This window comes from Dasypus novemcinctus, chromosome 2 (genome assembly GCF_030445035.2).
Source record: "Dasypus novemcinctus isolate mDasNov1 chromosome 2, mDasNov1.1.hap2, whole genome shotgun sequence".
NCBI classification, from domain to species: domain Eukaryota; kingdom Metazoa; phylum Chordata; class Mammalia; order Cingulata; family Dasypodidae; genus Dasypus; species Dasypus novemcinctus.
The window spans coordinates 188,085,989-188,110,080 of NC_080674.1; the positions used below are offsets into that span (position 1 = coordinate 188,085,989).

General features: G+C 52.0%; 1 protein-coding gene across 14 annotated transcripts in view; it reads right to left on the minus strand.

Annotated features, from left to right (window-relative positions):
- Positions 1 to 23,888, minus strand: part of FAM193B (family with sequence similarity 193 member B) — a 32,300-nt gene extending 8,412 nt beyond the window's left edge. The window contains exons 1-7 of one of the 14 annotated variants that reach the window (XM_058283047.2): positions 23,598 to 23,888; positions 17,366 to 17,426; positions 8,709 to 8,814; positions 7,511 to 7,742; positions 5,957 to 6,150; positions 2,959 to 3,160; positions 1,790 to 2,029 (exon numbers count right to left, since the gene is read on the minus strand). In XM_058283047.2, the coding sequence (XP_058139030.1) occupies positions 1,790 to 2,029; positions 2,959 to 3,160; positions 5,957 to 6,150; positions 7,511 to 7,742; positions 8,709 to 8,814; positions 17,366 to 17,426; positions 23,598 to 23,813 (1,251 nt within the window). In that variant the 5' untranslated portion in view covers positions 23,814 to 23,888. The other 13 variants (XM_058283044.1, XM_058283045.1, XM_058283049.2 and 10 more) reach the window with 13 other exon arrangements.
- Between the last annotated feature and the right edge of the window lie 204 nt (positions 23,889 to 24,092).

A 24,092-nucleotide genomic window follows, 5' to 3' on the forward strand; every position in this document is an offset into this window, starting at 1 on the left:
GCCCGTTTCCGTGCCCACCCGTGCCCTACGGCTCTAAGTCCGTGGAGGCAGGCCTGGCGTGTTCCATGCTGTAGCTCTGGCCTCAGGAACAGGGCCTGGCAGACGGGAGCTGTGCGACAAGTTTTGGAATGAGTGAACAGAGCGTGATAAAGGCAGACCAGGGAGACATGCAAGGGGAGATGCAAGTCCAGTGGAGGAAATTACCTGAGGGTTTCTGCTGAAACATTTGAACTGGGCTTTGGAGGGACATTTGTCAGGAAGAAAAGAAGGGGAGGGAAGACAACTCGACCAGGCAGGGGAAAGGATGTTTGGGCACACAGGTGCTGAGGATGCTGGAAAGGCATGCGAGGTGCATGCTGGGGCCCTAGCTAGGAACCGCCCCTTGAGGGGCCAGGAAAGGTCACCAAGCACTCCTGAGGGGCAACTCTGGATGGGAGAAGGCAAGTGCTGACCATTCTCTGAAGGCGCTGGCGGGCTCCCTTGGCTCCCTACTGCAGGCTGCAGGGCAAAGGATCCTGATAGTCCTTTGGAATGGAAAAAATCACTTCTGCTTTTCAGAGTACCAGAGGTGTTTGACCACTCAGGAACTGGAAACTACATGGTTCTTCAGCGGCGGGGCTCCCAAGTGTGGCACTGTGCAGACGCAGGTGGGGTGCAGTCAGGCTGAGAGGTAAAGAGGTGGCAGGGGATGTGCCATCAAGCCCTGGGGCGCGTGTGGCAAGAGCTCACGGGCTCGCCCCACGGCCCCTGTGGACTGTTCGTTCCCATGGCTTCAACTACAGCTCTAGGTCGGCAACTCTCAGCCTTGCACCTCCATCTCCACTTGGGTGCCTCACGGGAACCTCTGAGTCCACGGGCCCCAACCGAATTCACGGTTTTCTGCGAGTCCCATCGTCACTCCGTGAACGGCACCACCATCTTCCCCATCACACAAGCAAACCCCTGGAAGACCTTCCTGACTCCCGCCTCTCCCTTTCCGACAGTGCGAGGACCTAGGCTCGTCACTTCTGCCGCCTCTGAAATCCACCTCTTCTGCTCCAGCCCCACAGCCAGGCCTTGATTAAGCATCAACCATCTCTCCCCTCAACCAGCATTTCCTGCCTTGAGTACTGCCCCCTCCAATCTACCCGCCACATTGCCACAGGGCAATATGAGAACACAGGTGTGACCAGATGAATTCCTTAATTCCCTCCAGTGATGTGCGCTCAGCTCACCTCTAGGATGACGTTAGAGCTCTCCAGCGGGGGCCCCCGAGGCCCTCGGTCCCCTGTCCTGCGAGCCCTGCCTCTGCTGTGGAATGTGCCAGACCTGCTGGTGAACTTGTGCTCGCTCCCCATGACCTGGCCTGGAGCCAGCCTCTTTGCAAAGTGATCACTGCTCCTCTGGGCTCCCAGGGGAGGTGGGACTTGCCTCCTCACAGGGCTCATCGCACCCTAAGCGCTTGTCCAGTTTTGTGTCACTCTTCCCACTGGACTGAGCTCCTCCAGGGGGAGAACTGTACTGCATCTCGTTTTGGCTTCCGGTGTTTGTAGGCGTGTTTGCTGAATGAATAAATGACTAATGGGCTGACTGAGTGAAGCAAGTCCTGGCTTTGAGGAATCCAGCAAGCGGCTTCCGAGGCTAGGACAGGTGTTTCCTCCAGCCACGGACCACCAGGCTCCCTGGCCCTGATGCCTCCCAAATTCCTTCAGAGGCTCCCAGAGCCCTGAGCCAGGCCAAGCCCTGGGGGTCAGGACGCGGGCTTCCTCGGGGAGGAGAGGTTAGAGCTGGGCTCCCCCCCCACACCCACCTTCTTTTTCAGCTTGTGCCGGGCCCGCTTGGCGGCCCTGGCGCTGTTGGGGCCTTTGGGCTCCGTGCTGTTGATGAATTCGAGCAGCGCATCCACATCTCGGTGGTCCACGGCGGGCTCCCCAGGGATCCCGCCCAGGGCGCCCCCCTTCACGGGCAGCTCCTCTTTCCGCCTGGTCAGCCTCGAGCGGAGCTTCTCCCGGATCTCGGTATAATTCCGACTCGTCGGGGCAGCAGGTGGCTGGGGGAGGGGAGGTGCTGACATTACACCCTGGGCCCGGGAGGCCCGCAGCACTCCCACCCGCTGGCACCAAGCGTGGTGAGAAGCCAGACAAAACTGCCCTCTCTACTGCCAGCCGCCAGGGGCCACGGGTCTTCCCCCTCAGCCGGGCTGTGCGCCGAGGCAGCGGAGGGCGGAGGGGTGGAGGGACGTGGCAGAGCTGCGAGAACCGGCTCGGGAGCCAGGAAGCCAGGTTTGAGCCTGGGCTTCGTCACTCGGAAGCTGTATGACCTTGGGCGACTCACTTAGTCTCTGTGAGCCTCGATTTGTCACCTCTGAAAGGAGGATAATGATCCCTAGCTCAAAGGGGCCTGGCAGTTTGGCGACTGTCGTTTCTTCTACCCTCAGCTTAGACAGCTGAGGCCCTCTCCTCTTCACCTTCTGAGATTCCTGAACTGCCTTCTCGCCCTGTCCAGACAGCACGGGCCTGATCTGAGCCTCCTTCCGGGTGCGCATGTGCTCACGGCCCTCCCCTCGGCCGGCTGTCACGCCTGGGGCCCGAGAGCATTCGGTTTTCACTCTGCCTCCATCACTCACAAGCGTTCACTTCTCTGGGCTTACACCCGTGTACAGACTCATCAGAATCATAGCTTTCTCTCTGCCATTTCCTTTCCTTTTGCCTAAGGAAAAAAGTCATTCTGAAAAGAAACCGTGGAAAGAGCGAAAGTAGCAAGAGTAAAAAATAAAAATAAAAAAATCCCTACCTCACACACTTGTTGTGGGGCGCAAATGACAGGACACAGGTGAAGGGGCTAACACGATGCCAGCACAGTTACTGTTAGCGACAGTTGTCACCGAGAGGAAAAGGGGTCTCTGGGGGAGAGCCAGGTGCTCCTTCTGCGTGTCTTGGCCAGCCCCCGGCCCTCTCTGGCCCGGGCAGGCTCACTCACCGCATTGTGGCCGAAGAACTCACAGTAGCAGCAGTCACAGAACTTGCCATCCTTCTGGTGGGTGGAGGACGAGGTGCAGGAGCTTCGCTCAGAGCTGCTATCCTCTTCCTCGCCCAGCCCCTCGTCGGCCTCGCAGGGCTGGGGCAGCTGGCACGCCAGGCCACTGTGCGGAAACTTGTGCCCCTTGCACCCGGGGTCCCTGCTGGCGGCGGGGAGAGACAGGCCCGAGAGTGAGAGAGTGCAAGGTGAGAGCAGCGGCAGCGGGCGCTCTGGAGGGCAGCTCGGCCCCGTTCGCTTCCCCTGCCTCTTCCACAAAGGTCTGAGGTGGCTGGACCATGTCACCACTGCCCATAGAGGGTCCAGCACAAACGCTGCCTCTCCTGCCTCCACCCTTCTCAGGAACCTCTCGGCACCATGGACATTCCTCTCTCTGCTACCATTTAGCAGGCTTTGTTGTAACGGTCTGTTTGGCCACTGGTCTCGCAAACCAGAGGGCACTCCCCAAGGGCAGGGAGTAGGTCCCTCTTATTTTGGGTCCCAGTGTAGTGTCTTACACCCAGCAGGTGTTCGAGAAGTGTCTGAACAGACTCATGGGGTGCGGGCTCATTCTCTGGGGTCCTTGTGACCCTGGCCTGGAGTTCGGCACCAGTGGGCTGAGCTGCCTTAACCATAGGGCAGCACGCTGAGGATGAGCAAAGGTGTCTCCTGGGCCCCAGGTTTTAAGAGCTACTGTTTGTACCAGAAGCTGAAGCCAGCAAATGATTTCTATCCTGTCCCCCACCTCCTGCAAAATAGGTAATATGTTGGCCCCACTGTGCAGAGGGGGAAACCGAGGCTCAGGGTCCTTGACTGCTCTCCCCAAGGAGGATCCTGCAAAGGTCATGTTCCCTCCACTGCATCATTCTGCCTCTGGATTTTGGGACGCAGCAAACAAGACCTGGGCCTGAAAGCCCCAGAGCTTGGAGAGCAGGAGAGCCTGAGGCCTAGCTGGGCCGCTGGCCATTCCAGCGCCCCAGGGGCGGTGCCGATGCCAAGGCTCGGGAAGGCGGCAGGGGAGCCTAGAACCAGGATGGAGCTCAAGGAGCATGGGGGCTGCTCAGCCCCCTGTGCAGGTGATGTCACCCTCTCCACAGCCAACAAGAACACGAAGCACACAGCAAGCGTTCAAGAGGATCACTGTCAGGGGTGCGTGGATGTTTAATCCAACATCTACTACTATCATCTAGTACATTAACAAAATTGTTTTTAGAAAAACCAAAACAATAGCCAGTGCTCCCGAGGATATGGGGAAACCAGCATATTGGTGTCTTATTATTGGCAGGTGCATCAATTTGGAAAGCACTTTGGAAAGTGATTTTTAATGTGTATAAAGAACCCCACCACCACTCCCACCCCCGCAAAAAAAGACACCTTTTAACTGAGAACTTATTTTCATTCTGAGGAATCTATTCCAAGGAGGAAAGTCCAAAAGAAGGAAAAAGCTTTAGGCACAGAAATTTGAGAGACATTACTGATAACGTTAAAATGACCTAACAGTCAAGTGAACTGTGGTCTGCAGCCTCCAGCCTCCAGAAGCAAGGGCTAAGACCAAGCAGCAAGACCACACAGCAACGTGACAGTGCGGGTGACGCCACGCTAGGTGAGCAGTGGGGAGGGCACAGCCACCCAGACACCATCAGCGCCGGGGGACACACCAGGGGAAACTGGCTAAGAGTGGCTGCATTAGGGTAGGAGAATTTTAGAGTAGGAAAATACAAATGCCTAATCAACAAAGAACTGATTTATAATGCCCAAAAAAGTACATCTATCTTTTCCAGAGAGTTCTTTCAAATATATTAATATAATTTTTCCTAGTACTTACAGCTACTTTTAGGAATCCACCTGAAGGACATAAATCCTGATTCAAATAAAAATTCAGGTGTAAGGATGCTTTTTACCGCCTTTTAATGGTTAAAGAAAAAAATAAAAAACCCGAAATTCCCCAACTGTCCAGGAGTAGGAATGATAAAAGAAATCATGCCAGAGCTATACAATAAAACACTATGGGGAACAGATGTGGCTCAAGCAGTTGAGTGTCTGCCTCCCACACGGGAGGCCTTGGGTTCAGTTCCTGGTGCCTTCTGGAAAAAACAAAAACAAACAACAAGGGGAAGCAGCTGTGGCTCAATCAGTTGGGTGCCCGTCTACCATACAGGAGGCCCTAGGTTCGCATCCCGGGGACTCCTTGTGAAGGCAGGCTCGCCCGCGTGCTGTGGAGAGCTGCCGGCCCGCGGGCACTGCAGAAAGCCGACTCAGCAAGGTGATACGACAAAAAGGGAGACAAGCAAAAACGTAGAAGAGCACAGCGAATGGACACACAGAGCGGACAGCAAGAGGAGGGATAAAAAAAATAAAAAAATACTGTCACAGAAGAACGAACAGCGAATGGACATAGAGAGCAGACAGCATGCAAGAAGTTGCAAGGCGGGGGATAATAAAAAACAAACAAATAACAAGCAAAACAGATGAAAAAAAACAACTCAGGGAAGAGACATGGCTCAGTGGTTGAGTGCTGGCTTCCCACATACAAGGTCCTGGTCCCTGGTACCACAAACAAAGAAACAAAAAAACCCAGTATGTGGCCAGAGAAAAGGCTTTTGAAGAACTTTAACTGGGGAAGTGCTCATGACAGAATGCTAAAAGGAAAACAACTCAGAAATGCATTTAGGCTATGGACCTAATTATGTTATTTATATGCAGAAACATAACGAAGAAAATATACCAGTGTTAGAAGTTTATCGTTAGGTTGTGAGAATGGTTTTTCTTCCTTATCCATTTCTGAATGGTGTCAGTTTTTAAAAATAATAAACACGTTCTTTCTCTTAGAGTTGGAAAAACAAAGAAAAAAGCCTGAACAGAGTCCGCCCTCTCACGTCCACCCCAAAGGCACCCTTTGCGAAGTCCTCGAGAGCACTGGGTCCCAGCCAGCCGGGCGCACCCCTGCCAGCCGCTTGCTTACCTGTGATTGCCGGGGAGCTGCTGAGCGCTCGGGGGGAGGAGAGGCCCGCTGCAGTGCCCACTACAGGGGTGGCTGCACCCCGAGAACGGTGGCGGCATCTTCAGGAGCGGCATGCTGGTGGAGGGCAGGTGGGGGTTCTGGCAAGCCCCTGGGGTGTGGGGGGCGGCAGCGGCGGCAACGGGGCACTCCGAGGCCTGGGCAGGGAAAGGCGCTGCTGGTGTGGTGGGCAGCAGGTGTGGGTGGGGCGGTGAGCCAAAGGATCCGGGGTGAGGGGGGATCAGCGATGCTGGCGGGGGGTGGGGGCCAGTGGGGCTGTTCGGGGGCGCAGTGAGGTCTGAGTGCCGGTGGTGCTCTGAGATGGGGAAAGCCTCACCTGTGGGCGGATGGGGGAGAATGGCGTCAGCATGGGAGCCCAGGCCCTGGGAAGGGGAGCCGGAAGGCTCACCGCCACAGCATCCAGCTTCCTCGGACTAGGGAAGCAGCGTTCTGGGCCCAGCCTCTGAGCACAGTGGACCCATGGGCTTGGGGGAAGGTCCGGCAGTGCCTTGGGCTGGAGGGCGTCTCTCTCAGCAGCTAGGCCTGAGGGAGAAGGCCCCAGCCCTCTGGGGGGCATGAACAGGGAACACAGGTTCCGTCTGGGGGGTCTTCAGCCCCTGCTTATTCAGCGCCTTCCTCGGGCCCAGGGCAGGGGCTGCGGGGCCAGTGGAGCGGCAGGCGGAAGCGTTGCTTCTGGGCCATGTGGGCCGAAGCAGCCAGGGTTTGGGGATTCCTGGGTGGCCTCAGACTTCAAAGAAGTACGAAGAGGCTTTGAGGGCTCTCTCTGGCTTATGCACCAAAGGGAACTGGGATTATGTACTGCTCTACTCTCACAAGTTCTGGGGGCAGCGCCACTTTTGTAAACTCAGCCACTCCATTTAGAAGTGAGACAGTAAGTCACGTTCACATAGTAAGTCAACAAGCCGAAAGACTTTCCCTGGGTCTCTAAGGTTATCTCAAAGAGTCCAGAGAGGGCTTCTAGGGCTGCTCCATTGCCTAAAAACCACAGCGGCTCGTGCTGCCTGCCAGCCAGTCTCTTATGCATATGCAGGGGGAGAAATGAGGCCTGGGGAGACAGAACACCCAGGTTCTCGGTGGTGCTGCAAAGCCAGGGGCTGGGGAGCTCAGGCCTAATTCCCAGGGACCCTCCCAGACTCCACTTTCTACTCTAACAGTGCTCGCCAGGTCCCCTCCTGGGTCCAATGGGAACAGTTATCAGCCTTGAGGGGCAAATTTTTCTCTATGAGCAGTATTTTTCACACTTCAAAATCTCAAAGAAGGGAGCTCCACAGGGATAGCCAAGGTCTAGGGCCTCCCTGCTTCAATTCAGGACAGCTCCACGTTTTCATGTTTCAGTAAATGATCTTCTAATTGGTTTGAACAAAGTGGTTTGGGAAACCCAGTTCTCTACGTTTATGGTTTCCCCTGACCCATCTTCTAGCAACCAAAACCTCTTTTCCATGAATGCCCTGCAGTGAAGCCAAAGGGTCTGGCTCTCTCCCAAGCTTGGAAACTCACCGGGTATGGCAGGAGGGCTCCCGAGCGAGTTGTCTGGCACGGCCCCGCTGGAGTGCGGTGAGTTCCAGAGGCCTGAGAGCTTATGTGCCGACAGAAACGAGCTGGGATCCCAGTCCCCTGAGTTCCCATGGCAGGAGAAAGACGAGGACGAGGACGAGGATGAGGAGGATGAAGACGAGTGAGAGTCACCCCCACAAGACTGTGATTTGCAGGATGTGTGTGACAAGGAGATCTGGAGAAGAGGGAGGAAACGGGTCAGGGTACAGCAGGAAGCATCGGCGCCGGCCCTCTGCTGCCTGAGTCTACTGAGGAGACCCTCCTCCCCCGGACCCCAGTGCTGTGGCCAGAGCTCAGGGATAATCCCAATGGCGAGTGCTAAGTGTGGCCAGGCCTTTGATGGGAGGGGGTGTGCTGCTCCCAGTTTAGTGGATGGAGTGGACACCGGTGAGAGAGAGTTGGCAGGGACACAGACGGCCTGTGAACTGGGTCTCTGAGGAGCAGTGAGAGCAGGCCAAGGACTGGGGAAGGAGGCCGTTAAGTCAGGAGTTCTGAAGCTGAACAGATCCTGGGTCAAGGAAGGGGTCTGAACGGAGTGAGGGCGAGGGAAGTCTGGCCACTGCGGGTCGTGAGATGGCAGCCTTAGACGGCTCTTAGGGATCTCGGAGGCCTTCTAACTAAGAAAATGTTTTGGACGCTCAAACCATCCCTTGCCTTCCGTGTCAGACTGGTTGGCTTTCTAGCGGCCAAGGAGCTGAAGGCGGCACAGTGACGCAGGAGAGCGGCAAGACCAGAGCGCCGCGGCCACCTACAGGCGGGCCCTCGCGCTGCGCACAGGTGCTCAGGAGGGGCCAGTGGGCAGCCCGAAGCCTCCCTCTTCTCCCCTGGACTCGAACCCCAGCTGCCGACGCTGTGTCAAGACAACCCAGCAGCCTCTTGGCGCCTGGTGCTTTGGGACTGCCCAAGCAGGGCTTCCCGAGAGGAGAGGGAAGGAGGAAAGTCAGTCGACTTCCCGGGGGAGGCAGCCCTCCTGCACTCAGGGACCCTTGGCGGCGGTTACCTACCGCCACTGCATGCTCTCGACCTGTCTGCCTTTCGTCTTCCTCCATGCTCTTTCGGCAACTCTGGCAGACCCACAGGGGCATCTCGCCTAGGAGGTTCTTGACGAGCTTTGGCATGAAGTCAGGGGGCAGCTTCTCACCCTGCAACACCAGTCCATTTTGAGAGGGGCCTTCTTCCCAGCCTTTGCGTTCCCGGTGACAGAGGAGGCAGCAAGTCTGCACAGCCTGGCTGGAGGTGGGGGGCACCTGCCCAACAGACAGAAATAGGGATTCCCGGGAGGAGAAGGCTCGACTTAGACATATGATGAACAGCAGTAATCATTGTGCTTACGGGGGGTCAGGCACTGGGCGTTTATTTACATCATGTTAGTCCTTCCTAATAGCTCGGCAAACTAGGTCTGGTCTTTTAGCTGGAGGAAGATTTCAAGAAGTTAAAGAAGTTGCCCAAGGTTAGAGAGCTAGTGACTGGTTGAGCTAGGATTTGAACCCCAGTCGGTCTGACTCCAAAGCTCAGATGCCTGAATGCTCTGACGCCCCCACATGCTGAAGGTCAGATGGGAGCTGCCTTTCCCTCCCTGGCAGGCCTGGGAGGGGCCGCGATTTTCCAGTCTGCCTGTGCCGTCTACAGATCCCTCCTTGCCCGGAAGGCCAGGATGTTTTCGGTCAGTGGGCGTGTGGGAGAAAGTGTGGGTTTCCTGAAGAGCTGCTTGATTCCGCTGGGGTCCGACGGCCTTTGCCGGGAGGGGGTTTGTCTGGCTAGCCCAAAGCACCAACGCTACTGAAAACTGAGTTTTGGCGGGCTGGGGAGACACATCCTGGTGCTTTTGAGGAGTTGTGAGGTCCAGGGACAAGAACCTGGGCGTTGGGGTCAGACAGACATGCCTTCTGATCCCCGCTCAACCTCAGGTCAGCGGGGTGTCCCTGAGCACGTTGTTTAACTTCTCTGAGCCCCAATTTCCTATCTCCTCCCAGAGCTGCTGTTGAGGATCAGTGCATAAGCGGGGCAAGTGCCTCTCCCTGTGCCCGCCACAGCAGAGCAATTAACATTTGGGCTTTTTTTTCCCCTTGTAGGACAAAGCTAAGTCTGTCGGTGTTCTTCCACACTGAGGGAGACTGCACTGCACAGCCCCAACTAATGTCTTTTCTATACCTGGCAACACTGTACTCCCCTCCCACTCTGACATTGACACTGGGCTTGACTGTGTCACTTTCTCTGGCCAAAAGGATGTTAGCAAACGTGCTGCAAACCAAAGCCTGGAAAGTATATACACCTTCCTCCCTGCTTTCCTGCGTGGCTGGGCCTGCCTGCGCTTGCGCTTCTGCCACACCGTGAGAGCAAGACCAGGCTAGCGGCCAGAGGGGGGTGAGAGACCAGGGGAGAAAAAGGAGTCTTCCCAGCTGAGAGCAGCCACGCTGGCCGAGGCAGAACCACCCAGCCAACCTGCAGCCCGTTAGAATCCTAAACGGTATTTTGTTGCAAAGCAGGACCTGCGTAACAAAGGGCTAGACCTTTCAGACACACCCACCACTACAAGTAATGTGTGTTTTCAGAGACCTGAGCAAAGCAAGAATAAGGGTATCGCCCTCCTACCAATGAAATACATGCTATCTTCCGTCTCAAATAAAATTCACCTTCTCACAATGAGTGAGCATCAGGGTATCTTTAAGTACACTGGCCAGGGTCCCTGATTTCTTTCTTTTTAATAAATGTTAGCTGTGCTTTTTACTATTTATGCATGTGATTGTTGTCTCTCACCAGATTTTTTTTTTAGAGAGGTACCAGGGATTGAACCAAACATGGGAAGCAGGCACTCAAACCACTGAGCTACACTAGCTCCCCTCTCTGATTTCTTGAAAAAGCAATGAACCAAACAATGGTACCAAGGGCATAATGAAACAATGTGGAAGTAAAAGGAACCTGGAAAGGAGGACTAGAGAGAGAGAAACTTTACTTGTAGGAGTCATCGAAGATACTGCCCAAGCAGTCTCTGCCAAGGAAACTTTTCAGAGCAACGGCCCGAGGAGGCAGGCATCTAGCACCCATCAGTGGTGAGAACCCACAAAGCGGGTGGGAGGGTGACAGGGGAGGATGGTGTTCAGAAAGGGGAAAGTAAAGAGGGGCTTTTTGAGAAAGAAACTTTTTCTCTGGCTACCCCACAGAAACTGGGTGGGGGAGGTGAGACCAGCGCCCAATTCCCTCTCCCTGTAGCTGACAGTGACTTGAAGGCAAACACCAGGTCATGCGCTCTTACTAGAGTTTCCTTTCATTTGGGTGTGAGGTTCAAAGTCATCACATGAGATGAAAACCTTGTAGAAGTAAAACTAGTCTTGAAAATCTTTATGTGGCCTACAGAGTACGATACAGATGGTTTTGTAGAGGGACTATCAAGATTTCAAACGTGTACTACATACAGCCATGTACGGCATGTTTCTTTCTGTTTACTTTAAAAGTGGACCTAGAGTTCTTATCAGTTAAAGGTGTGGCCAGGCGACCGTCCTCTGTGCCAAAGCGCTGGTGAGCGCTGGTGGGCGGCACTGGGTGCAGTGGAAAGTGCTGGCTCTGGCCTGGGTCTCCATCATTTACCAGCTGCAGGATGCCGGGCAAGTTTGACTTAACCTGTCTTCTCATCTGTGGAGTGAAGTCCTAACCAATGGGCTTGGCTGTGAGAATTAACTGTGCTAAAGTATCTAGGTCCATGCCAGGCACAAAAAAGGTGGTTCCATGAATGGTACTGATGCGTGCAATGAAGACCGACAGGACTAGAGGTGAAAATATGGAAGACAGTGATGGGGTTTCTCACCTGCTATGACCCTAAGGCGCCCTGTAAGACACCTTAATCTCTGCCCACGAGCCCATGGAGTCCTTCTTCTGACTCTGTACTCTCCTACCTCAGGCCTTTGCTAGAGATAAGCCTCTGCTTAAACCCCCCTCCCTCCCACATTTATCAGCAGGTAGCTGGGCAGGGCTTAAAGGCCCAGCTTAGAGCCAGCCTCCACCAAGCTTTCCCAGAGAGCCCCTCTTGGAATTCCTCTTTCCCCACCTCTCTCATGTCCCCACAGCACCTTGTGCTTTGGTGATGGCATTCCTGCCTTGATCTTAAGTTAATGACCTGCGTTTTCCATCTCTTCCACTACGCAGTGCTACGAGGCACAGGTCTGGTTCTTGTCTGGACGCCGCCCAGTGCAGCAGACGGCTGGACACGGGGCAGCCTCAGATTTGTTAGGTGTTGCCCGGGTGAGTCATTGCCTCAAATTCTTGCTTTCCTCAGGGAAAGGCCATCTCCCCACATTGGACTTCCACTTCAATGGCTCCCATCTCAAGGGTGAAAGAGTGGAATGGAAGATGCATTCTTCAGAGAGCACAAGGAGATGCCCTTAGTTGATGGAAATGATGTGACTTTCCCTGGAGGCAAACTGGTACACAGAATAAATGAGCTTAGCCATCAGTGCAAACATCTCCCAGATAAAGGAAGAGACACTGGGCCAGGGAAGCTAATTACGCCTTAACTGAAGCAGGGATGAGACCGTCTCCATTGCATAAGGCTGCCCAGAGGAGTCAGTGACATTACAGATGCAAAGCACTTAGTTCAAGGGACCAGGCAGCATTTATAGCAAGCTATTACGTGGACCCCTTGGCTGTTTTGTACTTAATAAGACGTCTACGCTGGAGACTGGCTTACCCACTGTCTGCTCTACGCGGGACATACATGAGTCCTTCTCTCTGGGTGACGGGTCCAAAGCTGATGTCTTAGTGGGCTGCAATGCCCTTTGGGCCTGGGGACTTTTCCCTTGGATGTAATTTCTGCTTTAATTGCCTGAGAGTAATGAGAGTCCCCAGCTCTGGAGATGTTATGTTCAGTTCACAATACTAATGTCCTTGAAATTTTGGCTTGGGCAGAGAAAAGCTCTCGGCTCTGAATTACCTTTGAGTGCAATCTCCTGTCATTTTCCAAATTCTTGAAAACCATGGCCCTTTATACTCCAAAGAGTCAATCAACCCAGGCTTCCAACTAGCTGGTCTCAAGTTGTATTCCTAACACCTGGCCCAGTATTTCCATACAAAATAACATGATCAACAAATGTTTATTGAGTGAATGAAGCAGTCAATTATTTTCCTTTGTCACAAAGGCTGATGGAACTGTTTCTTAAATTGTTCCTTCTCAGTTTAAATTTCGGGGCCTCTTGGGATACAGGTCATGCCTTAGGCAGAAGATGGGGGAAAGGGAAGGCTAGGTTCCAAGGATTTTCTTGAGTTTGGAACTGCTCAAAAAAAGGTTCCACGATAATTCTGGCTTGGTCTCCCAGGATACTCTCTGGAGCAAAACCAGAATCTCTGGATTTGGGAGGGGATTTGTGTTCTATCACCTGCATACCCAGAGCAAGGAGCCAGAGGTCCAAGACTGTGGCCATTTTGGGACCCAGGGTGCTGGCATCTGCAGCCATTATAGCCAAAATCTCTTCTCCCTTACCTGACCTGGCTCAAGACTTTAAGGCCCAGGCCTGATAAGCATTAAGTTGGAGCTTTCTAGTTTTCCCTAGCTAAAAAGAAAAAAAAAAAAAAAATCAAAGGAAGAGCAAGTTGACCATGTAATCACTTTATCTGCTTCATTACTTAAGTATGGCCTGGCTTCTGGTTGGAAAAAAGCAGAGAAATTCTTTGGAGCCAGCGTATCTCGGCATACTCCCGAAACACTATTGCTCTATTTTATTTTGATGCCTGTCTCCCCTGCTAGTTTCCTTAAGGGCTTATTCATCCGTTTTCTTCAGCACACTGGACTCCTGCTAGCTTAAGTGATACACTGATGCTTTGTAAGTGCTTACTGACAGGCTATGCCTGTGAAGACATGAATGCAAGAACACAGCACTTATGGGTTGTGTAGTCTCCCATAAGCAAGGAACAGACTGAGAAGAAGCTGACCTCGGAACAATCTGTTCTCATTTAAATAACAGGAGAAGGAACATTGAAGTAAAACCAGTGGAGAGGACTAAGTGGTAAGATGCAATGTAGAACGGGGGAAAATGGGCTGATTTGGGTTTAAATCTGGACTCGCTGACCAGGGTTGGTGTGAACAGTTGTGCAGTTTGCACACAGCACAAAGATGCCTGGCCAAGGCATTGGGCGGGGATGAAATCCCAGACCATGCTCTGCTCACTAAGCCCGTAAGTCTTGGTATCAGGATGCACTACCAGGAGCAAGGGCTGCTGCCTGTTTATTTTGAACAAAGACAGCTTGCCTACAAGCCAGGTTCGTGTGGGCCCAAAGAGGAGGTCTTTTTTTTTCTCCTTTTAACTCAATCGCACAGAAGTGCTGTTGGAAACTTAGTCACAGTGTGGTACTGGAGAGAGTTTTAAATGGTGAGAGTAATAACACTTCTCAGGCAGGACTGTTACCAAGAGCATAGATAAATAAGTGATAGAAAACAGCAGGTCTCAAAGTACTCTCCCGTGGTCAAAACTATTTTTATAATAATAATTTTTTAAAAAAACTTTTCTCCCTGTGTTAACATTTACATTAATAATTTAAAAAAGGTGGGTAAAATTCTGGTGACAGCACAGATCAAGGCAGTGGCAGCAAACAACTGGCGTCTCCTTCTTCACTGCAGTAATTTCACTTTACGTCACTCAGGGTTGGTAGGTAAGTAGGTAGGACAGACCAGTTTCACTTATGAATGTCCTTGATGGAGTGGAACTTATTTATTTTATTAAACTTTGACCCCAGAGTATACTTTTCATGTGCTGTATGTGACAAAAATGGGAAGTGTGCATGAAGCACTTATGTTGCATACTGGAAGAAGAGGGCTGTCTGGCAGAAAAGCACGTGGGTGTTTGCGTTGTGAGCTGCCTTAGCCACTTTTTTTTTTTTTTAATGGAACACCAATAACTATGGTTATTCAGACTTAGGTAACTGGTGGACATTTTCTCAATAATGAATGAAATGAGCCTGTCACTTCAGGGAAAACAACTGACAGTATTTGTGGTCAATGATGGAATTCAAGTTTTCAAATGAAAATTCAGAATTCTGGAAAACTTGTAATAACCAGCATGAGCTTGACAGCTTCCCAATATTTAAAGACTTTTCTGATGAAACTGATGGTGATATTAACAGATGTTATCTTTTGGTGTTGTAAAATAAAGTGGGACAACATTTGGCAGATCTGCCATAACTCAGCAGATAGTTTCCAAATGACCAAAGCATGATGCTACAAAATCACGCACGGGTAAAAAAGCCGTCAAAACTATGAGACAGACCAATGGATTTTAATGGAAAAGAGCACAAAAAGTTCACTGATATGGTTTCAGATTCCATATTGCAAAAAAAAGATATGTACACTCATCTGGAAAGGCTATCAAAATATTCTTCCCTTTTCCAACTATAATCGATGTGAGGCTGGATTCTTTCCTGACATTTCAGCCCCAAACTATATTGAATGTAGAAGCATATATGAGAATCCAGCTTTATTCTATAAAGCCAGACATACAGAAATTTGCAAAAATGAAAACAAGACCATTCTTCTTAATCTTTTTTTATTTTGGAAAATAGTTATTTTTGCATTTATATTAGCATGTGATAGGCTAAATACTATTATTCTTAAATGAATTAGTAACTAAGTATTCAAAAAATTTGTTTTAATACCTAATTTGGTAAATATCAATAGAAAAAACCCTAACCAAAACAAAACCCTTAAACATAAACAAAAACTCTTTGGGGTTCTCAAGAATTTGTAGGAATGTAAAAGGGTCCCGAGACTGAACACTTTGAGAAACACTGACGTAAATAATGCATCTAATGGTGTCTGCCACACAGTGGGTGCTCAGTAACCGACAGCAATTATTAATAGTTACACACTTCACGGCATAACTGGATAGCTCTCTGGGGGTAGGACTCAATTTTTCAGCTCTGCCTTTCTGTCAACAATTTGGGAATTGCCAGGGAATAGCCGGGGTCACCAGACGGGAAGCTGTCAAGGACTGCCCTAAAGCTGGGTCTACTTTCCAGCACCAAGCCTCTTCTCAGAGGCCCATAGATTTCTTTTAATCCCAAGAGTGTGCATATGTTTGTACAGGATTTTCCCAAGACACATGCTCAATCTAACCAGCTGCAACAGGTTCTGCATTCTATTCTGAAATGGCCCCTTAGAGCAGTCAACTCCCAAGCCACCAGATTCCAAAAGCCTCCCTGGCAGGCTGTGGACAACAAGAATTGCTAAAGTTTCTTCCATGAGCAGGGAAAGCAATGAAACCCCGTCTAGGAAAACTCATCACCCTGCGGTCATCGTCATTCATTCTTTCCTTCCCCCATTCATTCCCTATCGTGATAAACATCCTTGGAGCCCTGGCCTGCTGCCGACCACTGCAGTAGGTGCTAGGACAGCGGACACCCACAGCTTCTGCCTGAGGAGCACCTTCGGAAGCCAGGCTAATTCATGCATGGGGCTATCAATGCTCCCAAACTCCCAGGCTGCCTCATACTCATTTTGGAAAATCAAGCAGGTAATAAATCAGAACCAATCCCATCAGTTTCTGACACAGCTTCTCCTATACTTTAGCTAATTTGTGAAGTGCCTTCCTTCAGCCCCCTCTTCCTACCTTGGTCCCTATTCAGTCCTGTCTTCTTTACGATTAAAAGAGGCACAAGTGTCCTCCCACCACTGAGACACAAGGGCCAGGCCCCCTGGCTGAGCAGTGCTAATGATGGGTCTCTAACTCCAGCTGGCCGCCCCACTCTCCACTTCCACCTTAGGTTCCTCAGACGCACCTGGCCCTTTCAATCATCAGCACCTCAGCTCTGCTCCTTGGCTAAGCCCTATTCACCCCTGAAGACCCTGGTCAAAGAGCAGTGACACTTCTGCTGGACCAGGCTTGGTAGGAATGAACTGTTTTTTCAGTCTCGCACCTATCACACTGGGCTACGGATGGATTCTGCCTGCCACCGCCCCCCCAACCTCTGGTAGAATGTGAGCTCTGGTAGAATGGGGGCAGGGGGCAGCTCTTCAGCCATTTATGAGTCGAGTTGGAGGAACCTAGGCTTGGCTTGGGCTCGGCCCCCAGCAGGCATTCAGTGACAGCTGAATGAGTGGGTAAAGCTCAGTTCCCTCAGGTCTCAGCTGCTGTATACAAAGAAGAGAATTTTAAACACAGCCAAACCAGTCCCCTTCCGGAATGACACACTAAAAGCAAGGCTGTGTTGCTCAGAGCCACTGATGAGAGCGCACTAGTGCTAAAGATTTCAGACCATTCTAAGGCTGGTGATCAGAGTCTGCATTTTATTCTCAGGAAGCTGGCACGACCCCACCTCAGTACCCTGGAGCCTTTACCCAAAGTTTCACTCCTGGGGTCAGCTCAGGTCCCTCTAGGAGGCACGACGGCATCTCACACCATAAAGCCACTGTGTGAAGAATCCTCTGAATCTCCAGTGCAGACTCTTGGGGTGCACAAGGACAGGGCAGTGGGTCTCTTTGATCCTAGTGTTTCGTGCCCCACCACCCCCAGGCTAACTCATCTGTTGAACCTGCTTCCTGGGTACAACCAGTCACAGGAAGGTCTAAGCTGCTGTTTATTTACCTGGAGCCTTAGACAAAACTCCCACCCAGGTACTCTAACCCCAGCACAGGCTTCTCATGGATGAAAGAATATGAACTTTGGAGACAGTTGTGGGTTCAAATCCCAGTTCTGCCATTTTCAATACAATCTTGGAGTATTACTTTCTCTGAGCCTCAATTTCCTCATTTATGGAATGGGAATAAAACTATACTTCACCGAGTTGTGAGGACAGAAGGAAATAAATTATGTAAAGTACCTGGCCTGGGCCTGGCACACAGAAGGTGCTCAATACCCGTTAGTTTCTTTCCTCTTCTGCCCTGGAAGAAACGACAGGGAAACTTACTAAGTGAGACTTGCCCAATCCAAAGTTATTACTAGAAGCACAGGACAGAGGACTAGATAGGTGACCTTTAAGGCCTCTTTGAACCCCCGAGTCCATGTTTTCTGGCCAGAACTTCTTAAATAAGAACCTTCATTGCAGCCCCTTAGGTCCCTTCTTTCTGCCTCAGCTTCCCTCTATCACTTTTCAAAGCACATCAACGGATCTCTTCATTTCAGACTGGAGGGGAAATCACCAGGGGAGCTGGTACGCTAACAGACTTGGGTGGGAACAAGACAAGCTGGCCTACAGGGCCACAGCACCTTTATCCACAGCCTGCAAAACACAGAGATTTTTGGCTAGGAGCTGCCCAGAGTATGTAGGATGAGGGTGGGAGCACGGGCTCGGAGGTGCAGGGGGCAAAGGCATGGAGTTGCTGAGATCTGAAGGGTGCAGACCTGGGGTCTTTCTCAGGACATAAGGGTGCCTCTCTTCAGTCCTTTTTTTTTTTTTAACTAGCACTGCTGTAGGTTTACAGAAAAATCACACAGAAAAAAGGAGAGTCAGTCTTCTTTCTGCTTCTGCCTATCTTGCCGAGAAGGCTTAATATTCCTTTCCCCAAAGGCGAGAAGGAGTCACACCTTCACTCATGCTGTTTCCTCCTCTTCCTTCTCTTTCACCAGGTGCACTCAACCACTGAGCTACACCCGCTCTGCTCTTCTCTTCTTTTGAGCCTCAGTTTAACCGTCACGTCCTTCCCAAGTCCATAGGTAGAATGAACTTCACTTTGCTCTGGGATCTCAGGCACTTTTTCACATATCTCTAAAATAGCGCTCATCCCACGAATTTTAGTTGTTGAAAAATCTGTCTTCCACATAACTCTGTAAGTTATCAGGGGTAGAGTCCATGTCCTGTGACTCTGTATTTCAGTCATTCTGCAGGGGTGGCAGCACGTAGTAGGCAGGAGTGTTTTGATACACGAAGCAAAGGCAGCAGTTGGAGGATATCATTCATAGGGTAAAAACTGGAGAGCCAGGGAAAGTGTTACTTGTTTATTTATTTGTTTTTAAGAGGTACCGGAGATCAAACCCAGGACCTCGTATGTGGGAAGCAGGCGCTCAAGCACTGAGCTACATCCACTTCCCTACTTACTTATTTTTCAAGTAAGGTTGTTTTTATTCCTGCTAACGGAAAAAGAAGTCTGTTTCTTTGAAGAGTATCATGGGCCCCCCTCCAAAGATCCCCCCCAGCTCCCTCATTTCAGCAGTTTCCCAACCCAGCCAGACAGCAGAACCACCTGGGGCAATTCAACATATTCCTGGGCTCCAGACCTGGAGGCAGATTCTGTAGGTCTGGGACAGGGTCCAGCAAAGCACAGGGAATTCCAGTATCAGTTAGGCTGGGGTGAGGGACAGGAGGTACACTAAGCAATCACAGGTGCCTCTCCCCTGAGAAGCACCTGCTCATGTGCTCTCAGAGGGAACCTACTGACACCCATTGCCTTCACTTTGCTGCTTCAAACCTTTCACTGATTCTTCATTGTTAGGGGTTAAAGTTCAAACTTCGTGGTGTGGTTTTCAAGAACCCTGCTGACCTCTCCACATGAGCTGGGCAGCTCCTTTCTCCCACCTTGTCCTCTGGTGGAATATTTACTCACCCTTGAAGCATCAGCTCTGAGAAGCCTTCTGTGCTTCATCTTTCTCTAGGTTACCAAGTCTTGTCCTTCCTCAGCACCCAGCATTTATAATCATCACAAAGTCTGTCCACACATTCCTTGTTTAGCCCTGACAGTACCTCTGGGAGCCTGGCTTCATTGTCATTTTATACATGAAAAACAAAAAAGCTGAAATACTTCCTAAGACTAGGATTTAGGATTTGAGACTTGCCTCAAAGGAAGCTGACACTCTACCCTTATCTAGCATTATTGCAATGACGTACAGATGTTCTCTAGACCATGAACTGCTAGCAGGTGGGGACCATATGTGAGCCACTTCTGCATTCCCAGTTAGCACAGAGTCTGGTGTAGGTCAGGTGGTGGCTGATGTTGGTAGGAGAGATGAATGCCGGGCAAGAGGAAGACGAGGGCTAGCGTGAGAGCTATGCCTGTGTCTAAACGAACGAATGACTGCCAGCCTGGCCAAGCAAAGGGGGCAGGGAAGAACACAGTGGTAAAAACCAAGAATTTCTTTTATTATAATTGAGTTTAACAGACATTTATCAAGCACCTAAGGACCAAGCAAAACAAACACCTCTGAAAAGAAACACAGACCCAGCTCTCAAAAATCCTAGGTGCAGTAAGTATAGGTGTTAGGATCTTTATCCAGGCCCATCGAGATATCAGGCATGGTAATAAAGCTTCCAGCTCTGGGATATCTTTTTAACTGGGGATTGAACCCCAGACCTAGTACATAGGAAGCACGTGCCCAACCACTGAGCTACATCTTAAGGAAATTAATATTTTAAACATGGGAGTGGTTAAATCTTTCTCATCAAGGGCCTTCTGGCTTTTTTACATAGTGGACTCCCCTGGCTTGCTAAGAATCAGAGGTGGCAGAGATTCTTCAGTATCATCTCCTCTACCTGCAATGCAAGTGGAGCGGGCTAGGCAGGCAGTCATTCTAGGGGGGGGTAGGGGGTCCCTGACAACAGGGGCTCTCTCATTCGCCCTTGCGCCCTCATGAAGGCCTTGGTCCAGAGGTCGTTTTAATGTTTGCTGAAAGAATTCAACACAAGGAGATGGTTTTAATAGACACTGACTGATAAGCTGCTTCATTCCTTGAGGAGGCAGGCTTACTTTGAGCAATGGGAAAACCAGGCCTCTGGAGTCCCATCAAGCTAGACTGGGCAAAATCCCAGAGGCTGCTGTAGAGGGATCAGAGGTGGGGCAGGGGAGGATGAGCTCACACCCCACCCACTGTTGATGTACACTCTAGCAAGTCTGGGGGGCGGGTTTACCCAGCGGGCACCTGGATTACAAAGCAGAGCAGCCCGAGAGCAAGCGGGTGAGAACACCCAGGCTTCGGGTGGCCATCTGGGCACAGCACTCACCATATACCGCTTCCACCTCCCACTCCTGGCTGAGGAGCCTCTGTGTACTGGGTACTGCGTGGGTGCCTCACATTTTCTTGTGAGGTTGCCGAGGAGGCTCAGAGACGGGGAGAAACTTGCCTGGAGTCACAAAGCTGGAGGCTGATATGGGAGTTCAACCCAAGTGTGTTACACTAAACACTATTCCCTGTTGTCTCCCTCAACTCCTTTTTAAGGGTTTGTTTTTGTTTTTTTTTTTTTTCCTCTGCTAATAAGGCAGTGACTGTGAAGTAAGCAGGGATCTGGGTTCCTTGTGAACAGATCAATGTGGTTTAGTGGCCTGAGAAAACTAGAAATGGGGACTTTGAGGATCCCAACTAAGTTCAGGATCCTGGTCAGCAATGTGTACAGGTTATGCAAAGGCGTGAAGGGAGTGGATGGGACCTAGGGAGAGCTGCTACTCAGCGACTGCAGATTATTGCCCCGTGGAATGTGGGCGCAGCGTCAGGTCTCAGAATTTTAAGAGAAGGCAAAATCAAATTTGTGGGAAATCTTTTGATCTGAAAATATTGGCTCAAATTAAAACAAAACCAGAAACCAAACAGTGTGTGAGACAGGACATTGCAACACGTCTGTGCACCGGACGTGGTCTCATTTGCTACCTTTGGCTTATGCTGGGTACATGACACGGGGTTTCACCTTACTCTCCCACTGTGTCCATGAGACAGGGTTCTAAGTGGTAGAGGGCGCCAGCTGATCCTCACCAAAGGCCTGTGGGTAGAGCAATGACTGACCCCACACCTGCCAGCAGGTGCCCTGCACTAGGGCACACAGGCCCTTCTGGCATCCAGGCCCCCTTGGCAAGAAAGCAGGACACAATCAGGACACTATCAGTTTGTTTCACCTCTTTGTGGCTTTTGCAAAAAACTGCCTTCTTAAATCCCCCAAAGTACACGAGTCCTTTTTTTTTTTTTCCTGAGATCTATAGTGGGAGTCAAGATGGGCAAATATTTAGTCTCTCTGGGTTTGTTTCTTCATCTGTAAAATGCAATAATAATCTTCATATCCTTCAGCTCATTCATTTAATATTAGTTAATCACCAGGCACAGAAGTCCAATGGTGACTGACACGGTTCCTGCACTCTTTGTTTCTGTAGCAAAACCAGACAAATAATTACCCCCAACCATTAATTCCCTGCAATTGTGCTAAATGCTGAGAAAACAGACAGGAGTGGTGAGAAGTGTAGAAGTAGGTATGTAAAGCACCTGGCATGAAGAAATGGAGGAACTGGCAGGTCAAGCAGGGGAGTAGGTAAGAACGTGGTAGGAACCTAGATTCAGACGAGTTAATGAAGCTTATAGCTCTTGGGAAAGTTGCGTCCTAAATAAAAACTGAATGCCTGAGCTCTCTGGCACTCCTGTACAATTACTACCATGGACTGGCTATGTGGAACCAGAAGTGGCAGGAGGCTTAAGTACTGTACAGTCTGAATGGGAAGGAGAAAAGACAACAGCTCCTTGGCTCTCCCTTACCCCTCTCTCCTCTTCTGCCTAACAGCACCCCCAGGAGGACCCAGAGTAGGGAAAGAGAAGGCAAGCGGGGGCAACAGCCTCAGGGTTGGACCCTGAGACCCAGCGGGCATGGGGGTCCAGCCGGGAGAATGGGGGTAGCCTTTGGAACCAGTCCCAGTCCAGGGTAGGGGGTGGGGGTGAAGGTGGGGACTTTGACACTGAATAGTGGTGGACATTTTCATTAATTAAAAACCTTCTTATTGGAACCTGAGACATAAAGGAGACCAGCATCCAAACTGGGTTACAATCAGCACAGCTCCTCGACTGATTCATTCTTTGGCTCATTCACCTATCTGTTTTCAACCCTGTGTCAGCAAGGCCCTGGGCTAGGTGGGGGAGGATCAGAGATACATGACACAGTCTGTACCCTGGTGGAGTTCACAGGCCAGTGTGGGAAAGAGACACATCAACAGAACGTTCCATCGCAGAAAGGGGCAGGCTACTGGGAGGGAAGCAAAGAGGGCTGTGGGTGCACAGGGGGGGCACATGAAGAAACTGGGGAGGTCAGGGAAGGCTTTCTGGGAACAGTACCCCACAACGGCAACCCAACTCACATGCACAATTCCAGAGATTCTACTAGAAGGCTGTCAAGAGCCATGCCTTCTGGCTGCACCAGCCTCCCAGAGTCCCCTGCTGCCCGATGCAGTGTCTGCAGAGCCAAACGCATCTTCCGCCACGCCTCAGCCTCATCCGGCGCTGCATCCGACCCTCCAAGTCTCCTGCAGGAGCCTGCCTTCCTCGGCAGGCTCAGCCAAAAGAGCAACTCAAAACTCTTTTGTCAGAGCACGCTGAGGGCCAGCCACCCACCCGGGGCGGGGTGTGCGGGGGTGTGCCACCACCCTCCTCGAGCAACTGTGGGCCACCCCGGTGTCTTGCAGTGAACCCTGGCAGGGGACCTCCCATTATCTTCTCTGCTCCAAAGAAAAAGTGGCCTTCTTCCAGGTGGCGCTCTCTCAGCAGGACTCACCAAGCCCAGGGATCTGAGGGCCGGAGTGGGCTGCCTTGTAGATCAGCTCAGGGGAGAAAGAACTGGGCTTCCACCTCAGTGCGGGAGCCCCACCAAAGAGTCTTCTGGGAAGTCTGACCGTCTCCTCCAACTGCTCTGCTGGGCAGGGAGAGGAGGGGGACCCCAGGGGACAGATGCTGCGGGCACAGCTGCTGAGGGGGCAGCGGCTGCAGGCGGTGCAGGGGAAGGCGTGGAGCCGCTCCCAGGGGGAGAGGGGAGAGGTGGCACCCTTCCAGGTCCCCATCGTCCTGAGATGTCCCTTCAAGCTCTGTGGGTGGGGGAGCAGGTGGGTCCAGAAGGGAGGTGAAGAGCAGAGGGGCGAGCGGTGGCCCCGGGGTGGGTGTACGACCAGACACGTTTAGCCTCTGCTCCAAGCCCGGAGGCGGCGGGGAGCGAACGAGCAGCTTCAGCCTGCACCCGGGAGGACGGGCAGGGCCGGGGCTTGGGAAAGAAGGGTCCAGCCTGGACTCCCGCCTTCGGGGGAGAAAGCCAGCCGGGGGCAAGATGGTCCACCCCCGACCCCGCTCCGGGGATGTGCGGCCGGAGTCGCCTCGCTCGCTCCTACCTGCGAGTCAGGCGCCAGCTTGGGCTCGTTCTCCTCCCGGGGGCCGTCGCGATCCGGCTCCGCCAGCGCCAGCGCCTCCGGGGTCCCCGCACCCGCTCCCGCTTCCAGGTGCGGCGGCGGCGGGGGCTCAGGCGCCTGGGGCTTCTGCGGCCCCGGGGCCCGCGCCCGCTCGCGCCGGCCCGCGCCGCCGCTCGGCCTGCTCCGCCTCCGAGTCATGCTGCTGCTGGCGCCGCTACCTCGCTCCACTCCCGCCGCCGCCGCCGCCGCCGCTCCCCTCACAGGACAACAGCCAATATGGCGGCGCCCGGCTCCCCCCGCCGCCTGCTGCCAGCAGGTCAGAGGGCACGCGGAGTCCGCGCCGCCGCACTAGCCCTCGAGGCTGCCTGCGCCATTTTGAATGAGGTCACCACCCGCAGTTGCGTGGGAACCAGAGCCGAGTGGGGAGACGCCCTCCTGCTCACGCTACCCGAGGGACGCGGCTGGCGGGAGGAGCCG